At 46.0% G+C, this 19,693-nt stretch overlaps 1 protein-coding gene across 6 annotated transcripts in view; it reads right to left on the minus strand.

The window, feature by feature from the left end:
• The window catches only part of PPP2R2B (protein phosphatase 2 regulatory subunit Bbeta), a 490,171-nt gene that overhangs the window by 438,820 nt on the left and 31,658 nt on the right, over positions 1–19,693 (minus strand). For 2 of the 6 annotated variants that reach the window (XM_089334554.1, XM_070074981.2), the window contains exon 1: positions 18,175–18,600. The exons of 2 other annotated variants lie outside the window; for them this stretch is intronic. Coding sequence is in view for 2 of the 4 variants with exons in the window: in XM_051843270.3 (XP_051699230.1) it covers positions 18,175–18,253 (79 nt within the window). In the remaining 2 variants the exon portion in view is untranslated. Of the gene's footprint in view, positions 1–18,174; positions 18,606–19,693 lie in introns of those variants that run through there. 2 more of the 6 variants (XM_051843260.3, XM_051843270.3) reach the window with 2 other exon arrangements.

A 19,693-nucleotide genomic window follows, 5' to 3' on the forward strand; every position in this document is an offset into this window, starting at 1 on the left:
ATAGAGCTTACATTCTTAAAGGTTAAGCAACACGGCAAATGAATGCATAACATGACTGATGGTGATAAATGCCACCAGAAAGCAAGACAAAGAGCAAGAGAGTGAGGAGTGCCACACAGGGTAGTCCCAGGGATCTCCCCTGGGAAAAGCTTGGCCAGGGCCTAGAATCAGCTGAGAATTTTATGAGATCTGGTCCTATAAAATTACAATGACAAAATTTCCAGGATTTAAATGCCACACCAAATCCCAGAACTCAGGGGGGATTACTTCCTACCTTATTTTTAGAAATCTGTTCAACGAGTGGCTGGTGGGATAAAAAGATGGTCACAGTGCCCAAGAACGTAAACTTCTCGAGGAAACAAGGGAGGGATTAGAACAGTGTGCTTTGGGCGCCGTGTGCTGGGAAGCACTTCATGCTCGTTATCTCAATTTCTCACCAAAATGTTACCATGTAACAGACTGATATTAACGTTTTATGACAAATGAAAGGCAGAAAGATTCAGTAAGTTGCTGGAAGTCACTCAACTGGGAAGTGGAAATCCAGAAGGGAATCCAAGAAGTCTGACCCCAGGACAAATAACGCTCCTATACAGTAAAGTAGGCTGTCTTGAGAATCCAAGATTTTTTTAAATTAACTCACTTATTTGAAAGGCAGAGTTCCAGAGAGGCAGAGGCAGAGAGAGAGAGAGAGAGAGAGAGAGAGAGAATGAGAGGTGTTCCATCTGCTGGTTCACTCTCCAAATGACTGCAATGGCCAGAGCTGCGCTCATCCAAAGCCAGGAGCCAGGAGTTTCTTCTGGGTCTCCCACATAGGTGGGACTTGGGCCATCCTCCACTGCTTTTCCAGGTGCATTAGCAGAGAGCTGTATTGGAAGCAGGGCAGCTGGGACACGAACTGACGCCCATATGAGGTGCTGGCACTGCAGGCGGCAGCTTTACCCGCTATGTCACAGTACCAGCCCCGAGATTCTAAGATTTTTAACTACTGAGCTATGAGGACATTTCAAAAAATTTGTGGAAAAGTTACACTAAAATAGATGACTTTATTCTGGTACAAACAAATGAAATCCCTGCATAGATTTTCCTTTTCTTTCTTTTTTTTTTTTTTTTAATTTGACAGACAGAGTTAGACAGTGAGAGAGAGACAGAGAGAAAGGTCTTCCTTCCATTGTTTCACCCCCCAAATGGCCACTACGGCTGGAGCTAGGCCAATCCGAAGCCAGGAGCCAGGCACTTCTTCCTGGTCTCCCTTGCGGTGCAGGGCCCAAGCACTTGGGCCATCCTCCACTGCCTTCCCCAGCCACAGCAGAGAGCTGGACTGGAAGAGGAGCAACCGGGACAAGAACCCAGCACTCATATGGGATGCTGGCGCTGCAGGTGGAGGATTAACCAAGTGAGCCACGGCGCCGGCCCCTGCATAACTTTTCTATTAAACACATTTTTCCTTGTTGAAAAGCCCTTGCCTACTGCTTCTTTAAAAAGTATAACAATATATCAGGATGGAAACATGTGACAGGGCTTATTATGAAAGACAAACCTATAATCTCTAGGGCACAAGGCTACAGTGTTCCAAGCAGGCCCTTCTATGCCCTGAACAGCCTCCAGGCGTGAGCACTTGCAGGCACCACTGCCTGGGATGCCATTCCCCGTACTCTCCACTCAGCTGGGTCTTTCCCAGTGGTCAAGCCTCAACCCCAGGGTACTCCTCGGAGGGCCACCACACCTCATTGCCTCTATTTCACGTATCCTATTTCATTCTCTTTCCAGCCCTTACCATGATGTGAAAGCTCCTGGTTGTTGGTGTCTCCTGTAGCTGTGTCCCCCTAACTGTGCAAGCACCATGGGGCCACAGGGAGAAGCTGCACTGGCCACTGAACATTGCCCAGAGCCTCACCCCTGCCTGGGTCGTGGCAGAGGTTTCACTACCATTTGAAGGAGTCAGTGGTGTCTCTCGGTCTACAGAATCAGCTCCCAGCGGGCTTTACTTCTGTGGAGCATTGTGCCATGGGCAGCCGCTGCCATCATGCTGTGCGGGATGAGCACACCAGATGGAAAAAGAGAGATGTGCAATGGAGACCCAAGTAGCTCTTGTCAGCAAGCACCCACCCGAGGTGGGACTCGAAGGACCGCCGGGCAGACCAGCCAGGAAGCTTATCTGTAGAAGCAGCAGCCCGGCGGACATTCCTGCAGTTAGCCATATGTATCTTCATCCTGCCAATTTCATCTGCATCTCCTTGTTTATGTCTTGTCTCAGTCCAGTCTGCAGCTTCATGTGGATCTAGTGCTTGCCATGGTTTATTGCCTGTTTTCTCCACCAGAACAAATGGGCTGTGAGACTAGGGAAGACTTTATACATTGAAAACTTTGTGTCTAGAAACATGCTCAGGAGATCCTAGTGGAAAGAACAGACCATCATAGAAGGAGGTACCTTTCTCTGAAGGGAGGAGAGAACTTCCACTTTGACTATGACCTTGTCTAAATAAGATCGAAGTCGGCAAACTCAAAAGGCTTCCATAGCCTTGGCAACTCATGACAAGAGCCTAGGGTGATTACTGATGCCATAAATAAGAGTGTCAATTTGTTAAGTCAACAACAGGAGTCACTGTGCACTTACTCCCCATGTAGGATCTCTGTCCTTAATGTGTTGTACCAGGTGAATTAATGCTATAACTAGTACTCAAACAGTACTTTACACTTTGTGTTTCTATGTGGGTGTAAACTGTTGAAATCTTTACTTAATATATACTGAATTGATCTTCTGTATATAAAGATAATTGAAAATGAGTCTTGATGTGAATGGAAGGGGAGAGGGAGTGGGAGAGGGGAGTGTTGTGGGTGGGAGGGAAGTTATGGGGGGGAAGCTATTGTAATCCATAAACTGTACTTTGGAAATTTATATTTATTTTAAAAAGTTAAAAAAAAAGAAACATACTCAGAACATAGTAGGTGCTCAAGAAATATCTAGTAAGTAGGTCAGCAAATGGGCCATCGATAAACTCAGTCCTAGACAAAGACAGACAGATAAACAGAATGGAACAAGAACCTGTTGAGGCCCTGCTAAGCCCCAGGCTCTGTTCCAGACACTTTAACATACCTTGTGTCACTTGTCTATCCTGGTAGGTTGCAAACTTTGGAGACCTCGTTTTTAGGAAGCTAAAATTTATAGAGTGGTAGATGCCTCTCTCCTTTTACATTGTAAAAAATCAGGTCTTGCTGGGCTCTTTAAATGAAGGCTGGGAGTCTCAAACCTTGATGGATCCACTGCTCTACAACCTGACAGTGCTGTAGCAAATAAATGATTTCATACGATGCCCAGAGCATAGCTGAGGATCAATAGAGAAGTAACTAAAGGCTTGGCTCCTGCCTCACCTCTAGGATCATTTCCATTTATCATCTCCATTTGAATTTATCTGAACTGAAGCCAAAAGTACAATTTCCAAACAGAAGACTAGAAATGACTGCAAATACAGTGAACATGGAAAAGGCTGGTCCCAGCAGATACAGCAAGCTTAGCCCAGGCCAGTTATGCAAGGGAAAAAAGGCAAGTTGACATAATGTCATATTTGAGATTGCAGCAGGTGAAATTATAGGAGAACCAGTTCAGATAATATATGACTGTCTCACATCTCCAGCCCTGAGTTCTCAATGCTCTGGGTTGGCCCATTGTTTAATGTCATTTTAGAGGCACAATGTAGGGAAGCATATTACACATACCCTGGACCTGATTACCTTGTTAGGTGTCCAATGTGGGGAAGGTAGCACTTAGGAGAACATTAGTGCAGGCTTAAGAACATGTAATAGTCCTTTCAGCTGATTCTGTGTGTACATAGGGCCAATTTCAAGGAAAAATGAGCTTCTTTTTTAAAACTGTAAAATAACAGTGCCATTACACACACCTTGCTCTGTCATTTAAAAATGTCACGGGGCCAGCCCTGTGGTGCAGCGGGTTAATACCCTGGCCTAGGGACCGGCGCTGTGACGCAGTGGGTTAAAGCCCAGGCCGGCATCCCATGTGGGCGCCAGTTCTAGTCCCGGCTGCTCCACTTCTGATCCAGCTCTCTGCTGTGGTCTGGGAAAGCAGTAGAAGATGGCCCAAGTCCTTGGGCCCCTGCACCCATGTGGGAGAACCAGAAGTTGCTCCTGGCTCCTAGCTTTGGATCGGTGCAGCTCCGGCTGTTGCGGCCAATTGGGGAGTGAACCAACAGATGGAAGACCTCTCTCTCTCTCTCTCTCTGTAACTCTGACTTTCAAATAAATAAATAAATAAATAAATCTTTAAAAAAAAAAAAAAAAAACATGGCTAGCCTGGATCTCTTCTGAGGTCTGGTCATGTACATGCCCACACAGAGCAAAAGCACTGTAACTAGTGTATCCTGGAGATCTTGTTCCCTGCCGGGTGTAGTTTCTTTCTGGTCAGTACAGTGTTCTAGGGCATTCACAGGATAATTGGGAACAAACTCCTAGCTCAGGGGCTTCAGAGGCCAAACACCACAGTCAAGTCCACAGACCAGGTTTCAGCGCCACCTGTTGGCACTGATTAACTGTGCGGTTTGAGTCAGTTCCCTGTAAGAGGGTGAGAGGAACCTCAACAGGCCTTTCGTGTCTCTGTTAGCTCCGGCTGTCTGGTTTGATGAGCATTGCTGAAGAACAACGGGAGGCTGCAGGTGCCATTCGGAAAACTGCTCTGTGCACAGACAAGGCAGGAAATAAACCTTGTCCCTGTGCTTCCGAGCTCACTTCTAAGGCCCTTCCTTCCGCAGGTCTGCAGCCCATTCTCCAGGTGAGACTCGGAAGCAGACCATCTATGAAGAGCACGCCTCTCCCCTCTCTCTCTCCTGATCTCAGTGCAATTTCCAGAGTGTGGGCTAGCGGGGAGGGAAGGGGTGGGGGGGCCGTGCGAACTCCAGTGGAGTCTCTGCTTCTGCTTCTCCTTTTACTTTGTCATCCTAGGACAGTGCTTCCTGAAGTTCTGTCCTTGGCATTTGCTCTCCCAAAAGGGGCTGAGGCGCTTCCTGAAAATGGAGGTTTTTGGGTGGGGACTGGCTCAGGGGTTAAGTTGCTGCCGGGGACACTTGCACCCCCATATCAAAGTGCCTGATTTGAGTCCCGGCTGCTCAGCTTCCAATCCAGCTGGGAGGTGTCAGGTGTTGGCCCAAGTAGTTGGGTCCCTGCCACCCGCAGGGTGGGCCCAGATTGGGTTCCTGGCTTCTGGCTTTGGCCAGAATCAGCCCCGGCCATCGCAAGACATTCGGAAATAAACCAGCAGATGGAAGATATCTCTCTGTTTCAGTTTCTTTCTCTCTTTACCCTTCAAGTGATAAGAAATTTTTATAACATGCATACAAACAGAATTAAAAAGTAAATTTATTTTTGTGTACAATTTTGAAAATCAGGCATAGCTTTTTCATAACACACATTTACCATCAACTTTTTAGAAAACCCTTTGTATGCATAGAATTTGACTTTTTTCCATACCAAAGTAAATTTACTTCTTAATTCCATTTTCCAGGAAGTCTCTAAAGCATCTTTAGGTATAGGTGGAATGAAAACCTGGCTTGGCTTACTCGGTGCCTTTTCTTTTGTTTATTTGTTTTTCGCTGACTTATGTTGCCTTCAGGCAGGGCTTGAACTCACAAATTCACAGCAGCCTTTTTTGGGTAGTGCCACCTGCTTAGCTTCCGCAGGATTTTACACTTAGGGTTCCCAGGCACATTCTGCAATTCACTGGCATCTGGATTAAAGATCCACAAAAGGAGGGACCCATAGCAAGGCAGTCACAGATTCCCAGTCTTGCTGGTAAAACTGGCTTTTGGTCAACCATGCCCCAAGGGGGCCAGCCTGCTGTTTATATGGATGTACACAGCTGAGCACACATACAAGGCTATCTACAGACTGCCGCAGCAGCCCCATCTTGCTAAAGAAATGTGCCACGAAAACATTCCTGGTGGTTCTCTCCTTCGACAGTCTTTCTTTCCTTCCAAATAGCATGCTTTGCAACTGCAGGCTTGGAAGAGCAAGCTCACTCCTCTGCCTGGCGTGTTTACTGCCCCTGCTAAACACAGCAGAGTGTGTTCTGCCACTGCTCATTGAGAATAAAAATTCCTTTGTCTGGATGTCAAGAAAAGGGACAGTTTTCTGTGTGCTTACGACTGTTCTCTCCAGACACAGTCACAAATAGCAATTTGAGGTATACGCAGAACCATCTCCAAGTCTCCTGAAATGTAACAGGAAGGACTGTTTTTGGCGACTCCATATCTCTGTTTTGCATGTCCCACACCCTAAAATATATCCATCCACTGCTAGCTCTTTTAATCTAATCCCTTTACAGCAGTTAGAAAAGTCTTCATGCACTGCAAATATGATCATTTATTCCCCCAAATTAAGCCCATCAATAATTTGCGGTTGCTCTTGGGATTAAGACCAAGCTCTCTAACTGATGTCACGGAGGCAGACCGGGTCACACGGCTCCAGGGCCTCATTCTCTACCACGCTCCTTGTTGGCCTCTCCACTCCAGCGAGGCTGGCTCTCCTTCTGAACCTAGCATCGGCCGGGACCTTCGGCGAGCCCTGCAAACACACTCTCCTTTGCCTGAAAAATCCTCTCTCTCATTCTGCCCAGTTAAGTTCTACTCATCCACCAAAGCTCAGCTCCAGTGACTTCCTAGGGAAACTGTCCTGATATTCCTGTGCATAGCAAAAACCGATTAGATCTTCTCCCAATGTCATGTCCTCTCCATTGCAGCATTTGTCACAGTGAACTTTAATTTATTAGATTAATTTATGTGCTTCCTGTAATCACAGAAACCACATCTATCTAACCACCTGTGAAACCACCCAGTAGCTAATATCTAACGCATTATAGATTCACTCTTCATGTGTGTGTTTATATTTTTGAATCAATGAATAAATAACTTCTCTTTCACGGAGGTTCACGGATTACTGGATTTGCTCCTAAAATTTCCAAAAAAGTCACATTTCCATGTATCAACAATAGGACCAAGAAGAGGCTCCCGCACACATCTTTGAAGTCACACATTTATCAGCTTCCTGTGTGCTTTTCCTACGAACTGCTTTAGCAGACACTCGTGAAGATCAAGGCCTTGGCCATCTCAGTCCATCTTTTCTCCCAGCTCAGTCTGCCAGTAAAGAAACAATGACTCAGAAAACTAATGGGCCAGTTTCTCTAATGATGGCAATGATTTCACTGCCAGTGGTTTTTCTATTAGATTTATAAAATTGAATCAAAATGAAGGAATTGCCTTGGGGCAAAAGAATCTAAGACAAAATATGGATCCAGAAACCCAAATCATAATAGCGCCGACCAGTGTATGATATAAACACACACCAGTAAAAATGATGGAAGTTGGCATAATTAAAATACGAAAGTGCAGTGCGCATTTGGCATTATGGTTAAGAAGAGCTTGGGACACCCACATCACCTATGGAAGGGCCTGGGCTTAAGCCCCTGCTCCACTCTCGATTCCAGCTCCCTCCCCGATGCATGCTCTGGGAGGCAGCAGGTGACGGCTCAGGACGTTGGGTTTCTGCCACCCCACATGGGAAATCCGGATTGAGTTCTTGGGCATTGGCTTCAGCCTGGCATTTGTGGGGTGAACCAGTAGATAGCAGATCTCTGTATCTCTGCCTTTCATGTAAAATGAACTAATAGATAAAAATCTAAAAATGGTATTGGAAGAATGAAACCAGAGCTTTTGATGAGAACATGGCTAAGTGGAAGGAAATGATGCTTTGCAATCAGACAAGCCTGGTGTTACTGCCAATAAGGCCTAAACAAAGATATCATCAGAGCAAGTACAGGCACCATGTATTACGGGGCTCCCAGCAAATTCCATTAAACGTCTTTCATCCTTATAGCAAAAATGAAAAGGAAGCATAATTCCTTCCATCTTATGGTTGAAAAAAAAAAAAAAGACACCCAGAGGATAAATAACTTTAGGTTGTAATTAGAGATCTGGTTTATCTGATTCCAAAGTCAAAAGCTTTTCCAGTTCAATATTTCTTTTTTTTTTTTTTTTAAGATTTATTTATTTATTTGAAAGTCAGAGTTCCGGAGGGAGGGAGGGAGGGAGGAAGGTCTTCCATCTGCTGGTTCACTCCCCAGATGGCCGCAATAGCTGAAGCTGAGCCCATTAGAAGCCAGGAGCCAGGAGCTTCATCAGGTTTCCCATGTGAGTGCAGGAGCCCAAGCATCCAGCCCATCCTCTTCAACTTTCCCAAGCACATTATCAGGGAGCTGGATTGGAAGTGGAGCAGCTGGGACTCGAACTGGTGCCAATATGGGATGCTGGCACTGCAGGCGGTTGCTTTACCTGCCGCACACAGCATCGGCCCCTACACGCTGATTTCTTTTCTCCCTCTTTCTTATCAACAGATAATTTCCTTGTATGTTTTATCAGGAACTCCTGCAAATGGGTTACCACTCCCAGCCAAGGGAGGACTTAGCAGGGAGACACACATCATAAAGCATTTAACCTGACACCAGCACCACCGGGTTTTTTATATCCCAGTCAACTCCAAGGCACAGAAGGATTAGCCAGTTTCAAGTGGACAAGAATTTGAGTGTCTCTGGACTGCTGGCTCAGCATTCTTCCTGTGATTACACTCTATCAAAGCACGTGGGAGCAAAATTGATTCCTGGGGCCTCCACTAATACAAAGACAATTAATAAGACTGCTCTATTTCATAATTGTAAGCTTCTGAATGAACGTGAATGATGATCTTCAAATGGCAAATAAAAGAACAGTGCACGTCATAAAAAAAAAAAAAGCTCTCTTCTTTTATGCTCTTAATTTGCACAGGGTACCACAGTACATGAGGGTGTTTCAAAAAGTACATGGAAAAATGGAAGTAAAAGGTAATCCTAGTTGGATCAAAAATTTGAAATCACACACAGTTTTTTCAAGTACTTTCTGAAGACCCATTTTACTTGTATGAATTCTCATGTTTACTCACAAAAGCAACTCTTTCATATATGCCTAATTTTCTCTCCCTTTTCAAAGATGAGAAAATAAAAGCCCAAGAAATTGAATGGCTTTCTATATATTAGGCAGATGCTTTAGCCAATACCTGAGTATCAATTCTTGAAGCAAATTCACAGCTACCTTGAAGCAGACAAATGCTCAATAGAGTTCTGCTGAATTCCTGAGTGGATGACAATGACCCTGAATCTTCCTGGAACAGCCACTCTTCTGCCAGACAAGCGAAGTCTTGACTGAAAGCAACCTCTTTTCAGCTGTAGGTTTTTACTTTTCATTCCATAAGGATCTAACTAAGCAATTTTTTTTTTTTTTTGCTTTGTACAGATCTTCCCTTGGGCACTTAGTACATCATTCTACTTAACTGTTGCTTAGCTCCTAGCCATGGGAAACCTTAAAAACTCCGAGTTCAGGGATCCATGTCCAGGGACTCTCCTTCAATAGGTCTGTGATGGAGATGGCTGTGTATCTGGTCCAGGTGATCCTCACATGTAGCCAGGGTGAGCACCGACAGTGAGAGTCGTGGGCATGTGCCTCCCTCTCTCCTGCTAGAACCCAGCTTCTGAAGGGAGGGATGAGGCTCTAAGTTTCCCATGTGCTGAGAACTATGCCTGCCATATTGCAATAGATTATGTGATGTAGCAACTGCAAAGTTCTTAGCACAGAGCCTGGAACATAAGGAGCCCTCAATCAATGGTAGCTCTCTAAGCAGGAAAGGCATTCAATCAATATGGAACTATTAATACCATCTGTGACTGTTTCTGTGGCAAGTACAGTAGGATAGAACATGAACGCACTGCCCCATTCATGGGATATAGACACACATTACACTGGTGATTTATAATATAAATACTTTCACTTTCACAATGCTACTTTGATGTACTATTATTAAAGAAGGGAATATACCAGCTAAGTAACTTAAAGGACATTCAGCAGGGAATTGTGAGTGCTGAGATCAGGACCCGGGCTTGAATGGTTTCAGAGACCATTTTTTGTCCACTATATTATATATAAGCTTTATATAAGACTTTATATAAACATCCAATCATACATCCTTTGATTCAACCCACAAATATCTGCTATGTGCTGCCTCTGTGCTAGAAACTATTCTAGGCATGGGAGATCCAGGAAGGAGCAAAACAGAAAGCCTCTGCTCTCACGTAACTTACATTCCAGAGTGGGAAGAGAGAGGTAATACGTAGGAAAACGTCAGTAAAGACACATGTCATGCAGTCACAATAAAAGAGGGTGAAAGTAACGAGAGGTTGAGACAGAGATAGGGAGATGATGGATAGACAGAGAACCAGGGAGATTCTCTGGTGAAGAAACATCTGAGTGAGGGAAGGGATTGGATGGTTCTGGGTATTTTTAGGAGGTTAAGTCGGGAGGATTTACCACAGAACTGGAAGATGGATTTGCGGAGACTAAAAAGGAAACTGAGAACGACTCCCTGTTTTTCTGGCTTCAGTTGCCAGGAGAATGGGACTCCCTCTCATTTGTTGAGCTGGAAAAGAATGCTGGACAAATAGTTGTCTTTTTTTTTTTTTTTTTTAAGGGGGGAATCCGGAGTTGTGTTTTGCAATCACTTCCATGCAATCTAGCGGATACGTTGGGCCAGCAGTTGGACGTGCAAGTGTGAATTTTAGAGGAGGTGGGAGCTGAGGTACAAAGAGCTGGTGTTTCAGGCCGTGGGAGAAGACGAGACCAGCCGGGGCGAGTGCAGACGGAGGAGATGCTGAGCTGGGCTCCAGCAGTGAAGTGGGGGACGAGGACAAGGAACCAGAGGGGAGTGTGGCAGGGCTGCACAGCGAGGGAGAAGGAAACAGAGACAAAGGATGGGCGCAGGGACCCAACCAACCAACCATGTCAAGAGGAAGCTTTTATGGTCACGTGTGTCAGTGCTTCTGAGGGCTCTGGTCTCGGGAGACCCGGCAGAGAGCGATTGGATCCGTCCATGTTGGGGGCCCTGGTGATGCTCACGAGGGTCATTCCGATGGAGCGATGGAAACAGCAAATTAGAGGAGAGGAGGTGTGACCGTGAGCTTCTGAAAGCATTGTTCTGAAAGGGGAGCAGTGAGTGGGGTGTGGGTGAAGGAACAAACAGGACCACGAGATGAGTTTTTCAAAGCCATGACTTACACTATGTTTGTATACTACCAAAAAAAAAAAAAAAAAAAAAAACCACAAGTGATCCTATAGATGGGAAAACGTTGGTGTTGGTAGAGAATGTGGTACAGGTGCAGGAACCATGCATTTAGGGAGGGGAGAGAGGACGGGATCCAGCTTAAAGAGGGGGTTTGGCCCTAGATGGCAGCAGGGACCATACATCCATTGCGTCTAAGAATAAATATATTTAAAACATAAAACAATACCAACGAACGTGAGGCCTTGCCTCAGTTAATGCTTACAATAACCCGTCAAGGTAGGCATTACTATCTCCCACGCGCTTTGGGGAAAGACATGAAACGTAAGTGTGTATTTGTGAAGATGGGCGGGGCTGATGAGAATGTGAGCAGTCAGGGGAAACCGTGGGTGGAGGTGCAGTGGGTGTGGGCTGGGAAGCGTGGAACAGCTCTCAATATTCAGGAGGGAAGGAGAAGATTATTTCAAAAACAAGAAGAACAAGAATTCTATACATTTGAGAAAGGCACAAAGCATACAAGGAAGCCATTCTTAGTACATACCCTAGAGCTGCACTGCCTATCTAACGTCAGTTTTTTTTTTAAAGATTTTATTTATTTATTTGAGCGGTAGAGTTACAGACAGTGAGAGGGAGAAACAGAGAAAGGTCTTCCATCTGTTCGTTCACCCCCCCAATGGCCGCAATGGTCGGAGCTGGGCCAATCCGAAGCCAGGAGCCAGGTGCTTCTTCCCAATCTCCCACGCAGGTGCAAGGGCCCATCCTCTTCTGTTTTCCCAGGCCACAGCAGAGAGCTGGATTGGAAGAAGAGCAGCCAGGACTGCAGCCAGTGCCCATATGGGATGCCGGCATCGCAGGCAGAGGATTAACCTACTGTGCCACAGCGCCGGTCCATAATGCCAGTTCTTGCCCTTAACAGCTGTGTGACCTTGGGTAAGTTACTTGACTTCTCTGTGACTTGCCTTTCTTGGAGAAACAACGGGGATCAAAACAGTATTTATGTCACAGGATTGTTATGAGGAATACACATACCCACACCAATACGTCTGCATTTATGTACGCACAGTGCATTTGTCAGCAAGCAGTAAGCACCATAGGTTTTCTTTTTGCATTATCATTTATGAAATAATAATGAGATTGAAAAGCTTGTTCTTTTTCCATCTGTGTGCATGTACCTGTAGACTTCCAGGAAATCTGCCTTTTGGAATCATCTGGAAGGCACACTGCTCCCACATATTTCTTTCTCTTGAAGGAAAGAAGATGGTGAACGTGTCCATCACTCTCCTAGCCAGGCCTGCATCTAGGGACTTACTGCCCACCTTCTCAGAGTCAAGTTCTGTGCTAAACCAGGTTGCAAGACTGAGCAGGAAGAGGGCAGACTCCCTGTGCCTAGGCTGTCGCTGGTCTCCCAGGGTCAACAGGTAAACAGATTGCTTCATTCATCTGAAGGCTGTCATCACACCTGGAAGGAAGGTTGTGGTGCCGTGTCAAAGGTCAAGAGCACTGATTTGCTATGAGGAGACTTTGCACTTGAGTCTTGGCTGTGGCACTTGAGTGACAGTGGCTCTGGACAAGTTACATTATGTAAGTTCCCTTATCTGGAAACCTGGAGACACTGGCGCTCAACATGAGAAGCAGGTGAGATGCTATGGGCGTGGCCCTTGGTGCACAGCTGGAGGCCACAGGCATCAGGGCTGCCCTTGTTCCTCTCTGTTCCTCCCGCTGGCTTTGTGGCTTGCATGACTCCTAACAACAGCTCAATATCTGGGGTTGTGAAAGGCTTCCTAGAAAGACCACCTCAGGGTCTACAGTACGGAAAGGCCACAAAGACAACTTGGGGAAAGGAAGCAGCACGTGGCAAGGTGCATCGCTCTCGCACCTGCAGAAGAAAGGTCCCTCTGATTCCTCAGATAACCCAGAAAGCTCATCCCCTGTCTCGTGCCGAATCAGGTCCACTGCACAGTATCAGGCGAGGCTCCTCCCACTTCACTCTTGGCCATGAGTGGGATTTTGTTTTTCCAGTTTTGAAACCATTTTTCCCCTGCATGAATCTTCCTGTACCAAGAGGGGAGGGAATGGCATGTTTCACCGAGGAGTGCTACAAAAAGAGAAGAGAGCCCACTTGCCTCCTCAAACTCCGATCATGCATTAGCATCGTCTGGTTGCCCTGGTTTCTGTTTAGATCCTCTTATTTCAAGTTCAAGAAGAGCATTTTACTAAAAGTCATCCCCTAAAGTATGACTACCCAAAGTTCCCCCTCAGAGGATTAAAACAACCCACATTTACATTTTTTTCACATATATTTTAAAAATGTACCCAAAGGGGCTGGTGCTGCGGCTAAGCCTCCACCTGGGGTGCTAGCATCCCATATGGGCCTAGTTCATGTCCCAGCTGTTCCTCTTCTGATCCAGCTCTCTGCTAATGGCCTGGGAAAGCAATGGAAGATGGACTAAGTTCTTGGGGCCCTGAACCCATGTGGGAGACCTGGATGAAACTCCTGGCTCCTGGCTTTGGTTCAGGCCAGCTCTGGCAATTGTGGCCATCTGGGGAGTGAATCAGCAGATGGAAGACCTCTCTTTCTCTCTCTCTCTCTGTAACTCTACCTCTCACATAATTTTTTTAAAAAAATCCTTAAAGAAGGACCCACAGAACTGCCTTCATATTTATCATCTTCTTATTCAACAAAATGTTATCGTGTACCTATTATGTACCTGGTAGGTACAGAGGAGAGCCAAATGACATGTGGGTTAGTTCCCACGATGCTTTCAGCATGGCAGGGTGACAGGAATGAACAAACAGTTGCATCGGTTTGTGCACAATGACAAGCTAGGGTAAGTGCTCCAGTCAAGCCCCTGGCTCTTTAGGAACTATGATATTCTCAGGGGCAGAGGTGGCTTTTATGCTGAACTGCAAGTTGAAGGCTGGACTCAAAGTTGAAAGCAAGGGGACAGCAAAGAGCGAGAAGCCTTTTCAGAGCCTCTGGTTGAGGGGAAGATTTTGAGGAACAAAGATCTGTGTGGCTGGAGACCATGCAAGATGGAGTAGACCTGAGGCCAGACAGGAACACCAGGCGGGTGCCAGGACACACAGGGGCTTGTGAGCCCTGGGAAACCCTTGAGGGGCTTTATCTTCTTTGGTTAAAACAGTATTTATTTATTTTAATGTTATGTGAAAGGATTTTATTAGAAAGGCAGAGAGATAGAGACACAGAGGTCTTCATCCTCTGGCTTACTCCCCCAAAAAAATGCCCACGAATGGGCAGGGGTGAGAGAGGCTCCACCCAGGAACCCAGAACTCAACCTGAAAGTCCCGCATGAGTGGCAGGGACCCAGGTACTCGAGCCACCACCTGCTGCTTCCCAGGATGCCTGGGCAGAAAGCTGAGTGAAAAACGGAAGACCTAGGACTGAAACCAGGCACTGTGATGCGGGATGCAGGCACCCCAAGTGGCAACTTGACCACCGCACCACACGTCTGCCCCCACTGAGAGGTTTTTAAGAGATGAATATGTTTGTGTTTGAGAGATGGCGCGATAAAAAAATGCTCCTATTTTAAAAACCATTTGGCCTGGGACCTGGAAAACAAAACCTCTGTATCATGGATTAGAAACCCAGCTTTGAGGGCTGAGAGTGAGAGAGGGAAGGAAAAAGGAGCCATGCTGGTGAAGCATGTATTAGTGACTTGTCCTATCCACAAGTGTATTACTGTGTACAATGCGCCGACTTGATGCCTTCACGCCTTGAACCCAATAAGTACCGTATAAGGGAAGGCTGAATACTATTATCATTAGCATTATTAGCACCCTGTGCATGGCATCCGGGATGCATTTGTGTGCAATAATTGTACAGAGAATTACTCTCTGTATTTTACTAATGAGGCAACCGAGACTCAGAGAGATTAACTAACTACCCAGTATCATGCATTCGGCACACGGCAGAGTAAGGACTCAAAGCCTGTGTTCTTCCAGTGTTGCAAAACAACTCAAAAGTAAAGCTGAGGGGACCGCTGTTGTGGCCTAGCAGGTAACACTACCACCTGTGATACTGGCATCCCCTGTGGATGCTGGCTCGAGTCCTGGTTTCTCCACTTCTGATCTCGCTCCCTGCCTGTGACTTGGGAAAAGCAGCAGAAGATGGTGCAAGTGTTTGGACCCCTGCTCCCTGTGGGTAGACCCGGCTGAAGCTCCTGGTTCCCAACTTAGGTCTGGCCCAGTCTTGGTTGCTGTGGCCATTGGGGAGTGAATCAGAGGATGGAAGATCTTTCTCTCTCTCTGTCTCTCTTTCTCTGTAACTCTTTCAAATAAATAACTCAATCTTTCTTTCAAAAAGTGAAACCAAGAAGACAACTCAAGCTTTCCAAGATCAATGTCCCCTAAAAAGCCTGAGAATTGCTGAATCTATTAAATTGTGCTAGAGTTACTCTTTAAAATACTTTGCATTTTATTTATTATAATAAATAAAGAGAGAGAGAGAGAGAGCTTTCTCTTCCATCTTCTGGCTCACTTGTCAGGTGACCACAATAGCCAGGGATAAGCCAGGCTGTAGCCAGGAGTTGGTAACTCAATCCAGATCTCCCACAATACCGGGACCCAAATACTATTGCCTTTCTGTGTGTGTGTTAGCAGGAATCTGGAACTGAGAGTGGAGCTGGGACTTGAACCAAAACACTCCAAAATGGGATGTGGTCATCATAAGAGGCCCTTTAACTGCTATGCCAAACACCTGCCCCCTAGAACTCCCTTTTAAGGAGACTGTTTGGGCTATTTGGATTTATTGATTTGTACAGGCAAAGTGTTCAAATTATTCACTTCCCATTTCTTCAGCTAAAGAAAATATGAAATGTAGAACTACAATTTTTTCCAGAGTAGACTTGTGTCTACAGTGACATGACTGCTAACTGTAGACAAAGAAATGCACACACACGCATGCGTGTGCACGCACACACACAAGAACACCACAAACTTAGAATCATTCTGACCCCTGGATATTTTTCTCCTCAAAATTTAAACAAATGTAACTAGTTTTTGGTGAGACAATGATAGGTTTGAGGAAACCACTCACTGCCTAAGATAGCGTAATAAATAAAGAAAAAAACTCGACTATCTCACCGAACATATGGACGGCACATATCATGGGCTGAGTTTTACCGAGAGTTGTACTCAACTATCACATTGAGTTGTAAATTTCCACATTGCAGATACAAATTGGGCAAAGCGCGAGTAAGGGACTTGGAGCTGTTTGCTTGCTATTCCACTCACGCTCGTCCAGCACGTGCCCCGCGCCCCATCTGCGGTGCTAAAGTTCTGTCAGATGTGGTCCTTGCCCCTGTGCCTCTTAGGCGTTCAACACGCCTTCCCACCTCTGCCCCAATTCTGGTGGGAGGAGGGAAAGCAGACACTGCTTGTCATGACGGGAACAAAATGGAGCTCCCATCCTGACGCAATAACTAAGTTAAATTTCATTAAAAGGCAAAACGAGTTCCAAAAGTTCTTAATGTGGGCGTGGCTTCGTCCACACAATGCAGGATATTTAGCTGGAATAACGCACCCAACAGCAAGTGCACAGACCTAGTCCTTGGGTTCTCCAAGTCTAAGCTGGGCGGAGAGGATGCGGGAACCAATCAGAAAGAGGTCGTTTAGGCAGCTTCCTAGGTGGGTTAGGTCTTTCCTACCTGGAAAGTTCTCCTGCAGATTTTAATCTATGCCACCATCCCTCCTCTATCCTCAATATATGTATAGGAACTGGTCAAGTTTCTCTTCACAAAGAAGAAAAGGTTTCTCTCTCTCTCTCTCTCTCTCTCTCTCTCTCTCTTTTTTTTTTTTGCCACCAATAACTGTTTTAAGGAAATAGCTCAATGTAAAAACAAAACAAAACAAAACTATGAGGTATCAAAGTCTCAGTCGCAATACAAGCGTGCTCTCAAACATAAACGTGAACATACACTGTCTGTTCCTGGGGGTGCTGACGGTATCTCAGACGGCTAGATGCTGCTCTCATTCTGTGCACACAGCCCCTAATCCCAGGCTCCTGCTCTGAGGAGGAGAGACAAGGGAGGGCTTGTCACCAAGCCAGTTCTGGACGGGCTTACCCAGACTGGAGGTGGAATCGCAGCCCCTCACCAGCCCAGCCCTCCTCAGCCATGCACCGAGAGCAGGACCATCCCTAAGGCTGCCAACGTCCAGCCGGATGCTTTTCTTGAAATTGTTCTTTTTCACGGCTGTGTCAAATATTAAGAAGCGGGCATACTTTGAACGTGGACACCAGCCACTGACTGGAGAAGTGTTGAATCTCGTAGTGCTTAATCGAAAGGGAATTGCCAGAATGTTTACAAGCCACACACACGTGCATAGAGAAAGTACACGCACACATATGCTCATCATACGAGATCAGATGGCCAAAGAGGAGGTCCCTAAGAGGAGTAGGAACTGGGGGATATGGACAAGACTCGGCTCACCCTTTCCTTAGAGTACTAAGTCAGGACCCCCTCGGAGCTCATTTCCAGTGAGTGCTGACAGTCAGCTCCGTTCCTACTGCCCTGTAACCCAAGGACAGACTCCAAGTGAGCCAGTGCAACAATCAACACTCCCCAGTCAAGTCCTAAGCTCATTCTATTTTGCTAATTGCTTTCTTGGGCACGCACCAAGTTATTCAACACACAGTGACAAACAGAGATCATGGATAAATGTATGTGGCAGCACTCACTGGAATGTTTTTCTTCGTGCTAGTTGCAATGACTTGTTTGCATGTTAAACGGAACAAGGGAAACTGGCAAAATATTTCTGAGTTATTTTCTAAGCAGCTGTGTCAGCTTGGAGATCACCTTTTTGCAACATTACGCTGTTCTTCAGAAAACAGTTCCCTCTCCTTGCACAAGACAGCCTGGTTTTAGAAGCAGATCTAAGTCGGTCAGAGATAAGCTTTTGCCAGGAACGACAGTTATTTAGTAGCTACAGAAAGCGGCGTCAGCAGAACCTTTGGGAAGGCAGCCACCAGCCCACTCTGTCCCACCCACCCAGACACTGTCCCTCTCTGGTCTGTACCTTCCGTGTGGCAGCTGGAGGAGAGGATGGTGTTCGGAGGTCTGAAGATGTAAGGCAGGTAGCGAGAGAAGCATTTCATCTTCCAAATACAAAATACAAATCTAAGTACACAGCCAGTCTGCTGAATCCATCAGGATTCTCCCGGCCTCTGGAGCTGGCTACATCACCAGTATGTTTATGTAGGTTCTCCTCCAGATCTGCAGAGCTGGGAAGCCCGAGGAATAACTAGAGATGGGTCCCATTTTGCCATCAGCGCCAGGAAGCACTGCCTTACATTTCTGCACGCAGCTCAAACTCAGAAGCCCCCAAGCAAGCCGGGATATAGCCTCTTCATTGGCTGGAGCTCCTCGGAGCAGGATTTGCTGAGTAAGTCAGTGCTGCCTGTCAACACACGCTGAAATGCTCTGCCTGAAACCCCTACCTTTTCCCGTGTGGTCAGTTTCTCTCTGAGCAGTGGAAATCCAGCAGGCTAGGGGAGTCGGGAGGATAAGTGACCACCTCTTATTTAACTGAAAGATCAGACAAAACAAAGACAGCTCAGTGTTCCGCCCTGGAGAGGGAAGGCTGCTCAAAGGAGCCACCCGGAATGCCACGGGCTCTCAGGAATATTAAAGTACAGTGCAGTGAAATGGGTCTCTGTCCTAGCTTCATCTAGATTGAGCTCTATTTTTTTTTTAACGCTAAAGTGCAAACAATAGGACCATTTATCATTTAGGTGAAGCCAAAAGCGGGGTTGAGTAGTCGGTGACAGAGGGCTAACACAGACAGATTCTGTGCTCCACTATAGCTTTTTTTTTTTTTTTTTCTGCCAGCCCTTACACTGAAGAAACCACTTAGTTCTGAGTTACCCGCTGGACACACATATAAAGCCACAGTACAAGAGCAGAGACAAAACCTGAGGACACTGCCCTTCTCCAACCTGTGCACCCTGCGAGCAAGTGAAAACACAGCCAAAGGAAGCGGATCCAAGGCTGCACAAATTAACCAAAACTCTTACCGAGATTTTAGAGGATGACAGAGAGAGAGAATATGGATATAGAGAATATGAATCAGACAGAGAGAATTAAACAGCACGGCCCATCATGAGTACAAGTGATGTGGGAGGTAGGGTTGGTTTGGTTTGGGCCCATGAAATAATAATGCCTTTGGAAGCCTTATCACTGGGCGGCAAGCGAGCACTGAGCTTCAGTTTGAGATTTATAAATTCTGTCAAAGACGCTATTGTATGTGATGGAAAAAGGAGGCAAAGCCCTTTGTGCTTCATTGGGAGGCAGGAAGAAATGGTTTAAATAGTCTGTAAAAGAAAACCAATATTCCCCTGAGTGGGATTTTCAAAAATAGGATTTGAAACAAAAATGTGCCTTGAAAATCTGATGGAAAAACTTGGTAAGCCTTTATGGGCTCTCCTCTTTATAAAAATATGTAGCACGGCATTGCAGAAGTGTGCCTGCTTCCCCGGGACAGAAGAGACAGCAATGCTAGGTGCCAGGCCAGGCCATGGTGATGTAAGGGGCTCCTT

The sequence above is a fragment of the Oryctolagus cuniculus genome, chromosome 6 (assembly GCF_051225735.1).
Source record: "Oryctolagus cuniculus isolate XC-2025 breed Fujian yellow rabbit chromosome 6, ASM5122573v1, whole genome shotgun sequence".
Taxonomy (NCBI): domain Eukaryota; kingdom Metazoa; phylum Chordata; class Mammalia; order Lagomorpha; family Leporidae; genus Oryctolagus; species Oryctolagus cuniculus.